The sequence below is a fragment of the Budorcas taxicolor genome, chromosome 2 (genome assembly GCF_023091745.1).
Source record: "Budorcas taxicolor isolate Tak-1 chromosome 2, Takin1.1, whole genome shotgun sequence".
NCBI lineage: Eukaryota > Metazoa > Chordata > Mammalia > Artiodactyla > Bovidae > Budorcas > Budorcas taxicolor.
Window position 1 is genome coordinate 171,066,992 of NC_068911.1, and position 8,104 is coordinate 171,075,095.

An 8,104-nucleotide genomic window follows, 5' to 3' on the forward strand; every position below is an offset into this window, starting at 1 on the left:
TATCAAAGCTATAGATAAAATATAGACCAATGGAACAAGATAGAAAATCCAGAGATAAGCCCACACACCTATGGGCACCATGTCTTTGACAAAGAAGGCAAGAATATACAATGAGGAAAAGACCAGTCTCTTCAATAAGTGGTGTTGGGAGAACTGGACAACTACATGTAAGAGGATAAACTCAAAATGGACTAAAGATCTAAATGTAAGACCAGAAACTATAAAACTCCTACAGAAAAACATAAGCAGAACACGTATGATATAATTCATAGCAAGATCCTCTATAACCCACCTCTTAGAATAATGGAAATACAAACAAAAATAAACAAGTGGGACCTAATTAAACTTAAAAGCTTTTGCACAGCGAAGGAAACTATAAACAAGGTGAAAAGACAACCCTCAGGAGGAAATGATAGCAAATGAAACTGACAAAGGATTAATTTCCAAAATATACAAGCAGCTCATACAACTCAATAGCAGAAAAACAATCAACCCAATCAAAAAGTGGGCAAAAGACCTACCCAGACATTTCTCCAAAGACATCCAGATGGCTAATAGACACATCAAAAGATGCTCAACATCATTATTAGAAAAATGCAAGTCAAAACTACAATGAGATATCACCTCACACCAGTAAGAATGGCCATAATCAAAAAATCTACAAACAACAAGCGCTGGAAAGGGTGTGAAGAAAACGGAACCCTCTTGTACTATTGGTGCAGTAACAGCTGGAATGTAAATTGATACAGCCACCATGGAAGAGGTATGGAGATTCCCTAAAAAACTAGGAATAAAACTATCATGGGCTTCCTTGGTAGCTCAGCTGGTAAAGAATCCACCTGCAATGAAGGAGACCCTGGTTCTATTCCTGGGTGGGGAAGATCCCCTGGAGAAGGGATAGGCTACCCACTCCAGTATTCTTGGGCTTCCTTGGTGGCTCAGCTGGTAAAGAATCTGTCTGCAATGTGGGAGATCTGGGTTTGATCCCTGGTTGGGAAGATCAGCTGGAGAAGGGAACAACTACCCACTCCAGTATGTCCAGGAAGACAGTATGGAGAGTCCCTAAAAAACTATGAATAAAACTGTCATACAACCCAGTAATACCATTATTAGGCATATACCCTGAGGAAACCATAACTGAAAAGGACACATGTACACCAGTGTTTATTGCAGCACTATTTACAGTAGCTAGGACATGGAAGCAACCAAGATGTCCACAGGCAAATGAATGGATAAAGAAGCTGTAGTATATATACACAATGGAATATTACTCAGCCATAAAAAGGAACACATTTGAGTCAATTCTAATTAGGTAGATGAACCTACAGCATATTATATAGAGTGAAGAAAGTCAGAAAAACAAATATATATTAACACATGTATATGGAAACTAGAAAAATGATTGATGAACCTATTTGCAGGGCAGCAATGGAGACACAGACATAGAGAACAGACATGGGCGGGGGGTTGGAGGAGAGGGTGGATGAATGGAGAGAGTAGCATTGAAACATATACACTACCATATGTAAAACAGATAGCCAGTGAAAATTTGCTGTGTGACTCAGGGAACCCAAACCCCCTATAACAACCTAGAGGGATGGGAAAGGGTGGGAGGTGGGAGGGAGGTTCAAGAGGGAGGGGACATATGTATACCTATAGCTAATTCATGTTGATAAATGGCAGAAACCAACACAGTATTCCTGAAACTCCAATACTTTGGCCACCTCATGCGAAGAACTAACTAATTTGAAAAGACCCTGATGCTGGGAAAGATTGAAGGCAAAAGGTGTAGGGGATGACAGAAGATGAGATGGTTGGATGGCATCACCAACTCAATGGACATGGGTTCAGTAAGCTCCGGGAGTTGGTGATGAACAGGGAGGCCTGGTGTGCTGCAGTCCACGGGGTCGCAAAGAGTCGGACATGACTGAACGACTGAACTGAACTGAAAAATAATTTTTTTCCAAAGCTACAGATATAATTTTACGGATGTTAAGTCATGTTGAACATACTATAAGGACTGGGATGAGGCACAGAAAAATATAAACTGTTGATTAAAGTGGTAAGAGGAGACAATTTTGCTCTTATAGCTAATATTTTGTGATGATTCACTAGACGATTTAATTTTTTGTGAATGCTGATATGAGACTTATAGCTAGCAAGGAAGAAAACAAACAGCTATAAAAGCACTCTCAAACCACAGCAAACTCAGGGCTTGGTTTTTGAGCTATAATCCAATTCTCCCCAGACCACCCTTGATTCTGCCTCCCACACCCACCTCTGCCAGTTTGTTGAAGCCCTGTGAGTGCCCCTCCTGCCGCTCCACTTGGCACTTCTTGGCATAGCGACGGTTCCCATCCATTATAAACGCAATGTGTTTGGGCATGGGGCCTGCCTGTGAAATAAGAAGACAAACAGACACATCACATACTACTCAGAGATAAAGGGAGACAATATGCCAAGCTGACAGGCTTGAGTCATATGGTAAAAGTCCTGAGGGAGGGAATTGGGTATGTGGTACTTTTTTGCTCAATACATAAGCATTAAGCACTTTTATTTATTTTTATTTATGTGTTTACTGAGCCCTTACTAAATGTCAAGTACTATGCTGGATTTTTTATACTTCACCTTAGCTTTTTTTTCATCATACAAACATATGAAGTAAATAGTATTATCTGCATTTTACACATGAGAAAACTGAGGCTCAGAGAGCTCAAGTGACCTGCACAAGTTACACAGCTAAGAAAAGGCAAAGTGGGGATTCAGAATGAGGTCTATGTGCTTTCAGAGTACATGTCTTAACTATATGCCCTTAACCACCAGGTTGGTTTCATTAGCTTTCAACTGGAAGACACACAAAAGATAATGATGGATGTGGTCAAATGTAGAGGGCATCCTCCTCATAAAACAGGCATCCACTTCCATCTGAGTCCTGTCACACAGAAATAGAGGCCTAAAATTGTTGGATCTTCTTAGTTCACAAGAGAAGACACTCAAGATTTTAATAAAAATTTCAATGTCAGGAGCCACTTCAAAACAAACAAGAAAGGCATTTGGGAGGCAAACAAAACTTCTTATCTGGCTTAGAGCAGCCTTACATTGTCCATCATAGCAAAAATTCACTCCTTGGACTATTTTCCCTCACTGGAGGGTTTCTTCATAGACTGCTTCCCCTGCAACTCTCTGACATTTTCTATTTTTGCCCCTACATAGAGCTGCTGCTGCTGCTAAGTTGCTTCAGTCGTGTCCGACTCTGTGCGACCCCATACACGGCAGCCCACCAGGCTCCCCTGTCCCTGGGATTCTCCAGGCAAGAACACTGGAGTGGGTTGCCATTTCCTTCTCCAATGCATGAAAATGAAAAGTGAAAATGAAGTTGCTCAGTCGTGTCCGACTCCTAGCAACCCCACAGACTGCAGCCCATCAGGCTCCTCCATCCATGAGATTTTCCAGGCAAGAGTACTGGAGTGGGGTGCCATCGCCTTCTCCGCCCTACATAGAGGCACCCCCCAAAAAAAATTCCAATAAAGTCATGAAGTTTGTTCTTCCCAACACAAGACTGCAGTGATTCCCTAAGGAGATGCTTTCCATTTCCTGCACTGCTTGAGATCACTTGGCATTTTTTGTGTGTGGGGAGGTGGGGTTCAAGGCTTACTCATAAATTCACTGCTACCCACTGCTTGGCAGCCTGGGGCTGAAACCAAACTGACTCGCTCCAATCTCAAACCTTTCATATGCAGAGGATATAACTTTGCTGTGATTCCTAGAGAAAAAGTTGAGGGAAGATCTGGGGGAACCATGGAGTGTAGTAAACAGAGTGATTAGAGTCTTCAAATGGCTGAAGGGCATCCCCAACAATAGTAATTAAAAACTGCTAGACACGCTGCTGAGTGCTTTCTATGTAGTTTCATCTAGTCCTCAAAACCACCATATAAAGTCACATGCTTAGTACACGACAGAATAGGACGTTCATTCATAGTTGTCTGCCTCCAGAACCCAAACTCTTAACCATTATGCTCCACCATCACATCAAAGAAAGATTAGTTATTTTATCTAAACCCAGAGGACAGTACTAGGCATGACCGATCAAAGTTCTACAGAAACAAATTTCAGGAAGACCTAACAGCCGGTGGTGCCCAGTGACACCAAGAGGTTCTGGGTTTCTTGAAAATGCGGGAGTTAGGACAATAATTTGCCAGAAACGTAGACTCGCAATTCTAAGATTCTTTAACACTGCTAAATTCTATTACAAATTCACAAACGTCAGGGATTACTCAATTTTAATAACAGGTTTTGATATAAGATTACCCAACAAACCAAAAGGCCAGCTGGTGCTGTGGGCCACTGCTCACCTTTATGATATTGGCACAGAACCGCTCCCAAAATGACAGCTCTCCTTCTTTGACCCATGACATAGTTCTTGCCCCGGAGAAGCAGCACAGGACGATTAGACACCAACCAGGTAACTCTGTATCAACAAGAAAGAGAACCATAAGTCACTACGCCGGCAAACAACTACGTTTGACTTGCAGGGATTCACCAAAAATGGTAGAGAGCAGTCAGCATTAGAACGCAAAGGCACTGGCCTAAATCTCTAGTCTTTCTCCACCCAGACTTATAAGACAACAGGACTTTGAGGGCAGAGGCCTTTTCTTGGCTCCACGGGCTTGGTGGAGCTTGCTGCTATATTCCCTTCTCCCTCAGTGTCTGCACCGCCTTTTTCTGAACATCTATTCAAAACGTCTGCTTCCTGCCACATCGTAGCGCCTACATCCTGATCCTTCCCCATTCTTCCTTTTCCATCCTCCCTCGGTGGTCCAGGTGGACAACGCTTTCAACCCTGCACCCGTTACCTCCTGACCTAGAGATTTCCCAATTATTTATTCTCTCACTGTCTCTTTCACTGTCCCTTTTGCCTGTCCCACAGCTGCCTCTTGCCCAGTCAATCTCTCTCCTCCAGTCCACCTCACCCTGAATCCAGCACCTTGACAAGCTCCGCCAGCGCCTTCCAACTGCTCCAGTGGATCGACACTTCCTCACGACGTGGCGCTGGAAGAACACGTCATCGTTGGGCGCTGGGACACGCCTCTTCCGTCACTTAAGGGGCGGAGCCCTGGCCTACGCTTGCGCGGTCGGAGGAGGAGGAGGAGAGACGAGGGGAGCGTTCCCGGCCGTTCGAACGCCTGGGGGCGGGGTGGGGTGAGGAGAATTCGAGAACCCGGCTTTCCGCGGTGAGGCGGGCGACTCGGCTCCGGGCCAAGTGTCAGGGACCTTGCTGGGGAGGGCGAGATCCAGACCACCTGAGAGAGCCGCTAAGTCTGTAGACCGTCCGGTTACAGGACAGGAATTAGGAGTTAGGGGAGCGTCATGTCAGAAATGCCGAGACTTCTCAGCCGCTAGCAGCAGATTAGGACTGCTGAGATAAAGGGGTAAGGCAGTGTTCTGCTAACTGTAAGGCTGCAGAATTGGCTTTAAATCTGATACAAGTCTTAAAAAGCGTGTGTTTACACCATTTTGTCTTATTTAGTGGATTTAATCGTTTGCGAAGTTCCTGTCTCTCGTTAGTCTCACAAGACACTTAACCTCAATCCATTTTGTGCTGACTTTTAAGGCACACAACATTTTAGGGTTTGCATTCGTAGGACCTACCCAAGGAACTCAAAAAAAGGATTAAGGTCAGAAAGAACTCTAAGAATGGCTTCTAAACTATAAGGCCATCAGCTAACCCTGACAGAAAAATCGGGGGTATTCTTTCTGTATCAAACCTTTAACGAAAAGGGCTGCAGGAATTCGAGTTACTAACTCACAAAAGGAATTGGGAGTTTAGTTTTCTCAAAATTAAAGGAGGGAAAACAAAAACTACCATTTTCAAAGAACCTTCCTGTTTCTAACTTTCGATTCCACTGTCATCAAAGAAGCAAGAGATACTGCAGTCATAACTCCCAATTCATTACTTTGTCTTCCACTCTTTATGATAAAAGGGTTATTTTTGAGTGAAATGATCAAAGCCCGCTAGAGATGAGTAACCCATCCATGAAATTTCTTAAGCTTTGCCATCCTTCCTGCTTGGCGTCTAGGTTGCCTATCTGATTACTTCAATTTTGGAGGAAAACCATTTACTGAAATCCAGTATTTTGCTGCTTTTAACATCTTCCATGACCGGCTTTCTGAGACGGCAATGGCACCCCACTCCAGTACTCTTGCCTGGAAAATCCCATGGATGGAGGAGCCTGGTAAGCTGCAGTCTGTGGGGTCACTAAGGGTCGGACACGACTGAGCAACTTCACTTTCACTTTTCGCGCACTGGAGAAGGAAATGGCACCCCACTCCAGTGTTCTTGCCTGGAGAATCTCAGGGACGGGGGAGCCTGGTGGGCTGCCGTCTATGGGGTCACACAGAGTCGGACACGACTGAAGTGACTTAGCAGCAGCAGCAGCAGCAGCATGACCGGCATTGACTTGGTAGAAGTCCCTGGAATGTTTAGTTGCTCTGTTGTGTCTGACTCTGCAGCCCCTGGACTGTAGCTCGCCAGGATCCTCTGTCCAATAGATTTCCCAGGGAATGCTGGAGTGAGTTGCCATTTCCTTCTCTAGGGGATCTTCTTGACCCAGGGATGGAACCATCATCTGCATTGCATAATTCTTTACCAGTGAGCCACCAGGTAAACTTCTTATCCTTGTTTTTGTTAATGGTTTCTTGTACTTTGTGTGATAGTTGGTATGCTTCCAATCAAGTAAACCCTACTTTTTATGGGGGGAGCTAGATGTTAAGAAATAGAAGGCTAGCGAACTTGTTAACATGTGTTTGTAACTAGTCAGTGTATCTCCTCTGGCCTCACTTTCCCCAGTTTCCAGTATTTCCCTCCCTGGGTTGCTACAGGGGGTTAATTAATTAAGATTTGTAAAGGGCTTTGAGGAGCAAGGGACAAAGTATTATTAGGGTCTCATGCCCCAAGCCATGGCCTCATCCTTTCATCCCAGCTAGTGGCACAGGCAACCCCCATTCTTATGCATGCCAAGCCCTTAATCCCCTCTTGAATGTGGCAGCTTCCAAGGAAAGGACAAGAGGCCTTAACTAGAAACAAAAATCCACTGTAATGAGGTGCTAAAAAGACTGAACTTTCAGGATTCACTCCTAAGAAAATGGCTGAACCGAAAACTTAATGGTTCTTCTGATGACTTCTGAGTCCCAATCAAAGAAGGTGGAAATAACAGTAGGAGGAAGGCGCCTTAAATATCAACCAAGATGACAGTTTCAGTACCAATAAGTTTTTATTCATTGTATATTCCCAAGGAAAACAAGGAAGGGAAAAGGGTCAGCGTGTGTGTTACAAAATGATAGCAAATGGGAAAGGAAGTACCTGGCACAGCAAAATCAGCCATCAAATAAACACTGCCCAGATGGGGTCTCCAAAGCCCGAGGGGCTATGTCTCCTGCAGTTCAGGAATGAGAAGAAGGGATGAGGAAAAGAACAGATGGGTACATGCTTTTCTACCCTCCCTCCCTCCCTCCCTCCCCATAAATTCAAGATTTCATACAAAGCTTTGGTTTCTAGCAGTAAACATGGAGTTACATTCGTCCGTCTGCTATTAAACAATCTTGTGGCTACTTTGACATAAGTTTCTTGCACCTGCATAAAAGTTCCTGAGTGACTTGGATATACATTCATCTTTCCTTTCGTGGTCTCCCAGCCCCACCTTCTACATGGAAGGCCCCCTTCATTGCTTTTCTCTACCCTTGGAGTTGGTCTTAATCCATCCAAATACATCAGTCCGTTTAGCATGAATCACATCAAGGAATGGACATGACTCGAGATTGGGAACAAGGGATGGAGCGATCTTAGCTTCTTCAGGATTTTTGCACAAATCACTTAATCACAGATACCCCACAAATTAAACGTATAGGTATATGGTCTATTTTGGGGGGTACAAAGGTGGAAAGAAGAGGGAGTAGGAATCTAGTTTTCAGGACAGATCTTGTTTGAAATAGGAAATAGAGGAAGGGGAACACAAAAGAAAGTGTAGTTCAAGACCCCCCCCAACTTCAAGAGGGGCCCCCAAGCTTATGTTTCAGATCTTTTTGCCTGGTGCAGAACATTTTGTCA

General features: G+C 44.1%; 1 protein-coding gene across 4 annotated transcripts in view; it reads right to left on the minus strand.

Annotated features, from left to right (window-relative positions):
- DHDDS (dehydrodolichyl diphosphate synthase subunit) overlaps positions 1–5,052 on the minus strand; it is a 35,808-nt gene extending 30,756 nt beyond the window's left edge. For 3 of the 4 annotated variants that reach the window (XM_052658811.1, XM_052658803.1, XM_052658786.1), the window contains exons 1-3: positions 4,971–5,037; positions 4,353–4,468; positions 2,279–2,395 (exon numbers count right to left, since the gene is read on the minus strand). In XM_052658811.1, the coding sequence (XP_052514771.1) occupies positions 2,279–2,395; positions 4,353–4,415 (180 nt within the window). In that variant the 5' untranslated portion in view covers positions 4,416–4,468; positions 4,971–5,037. Of the gene's footprint in view, positions 1–2,278; positions 2,396–4,352; positions 4,469–4,970 lie in introns of all 4 variants that reach the window. The other variant, XM_052658795.1, reaches the window with a different exon arrangement.
- Positions 5,053–8,104: the final 3,052 nt, after the last annotated feature.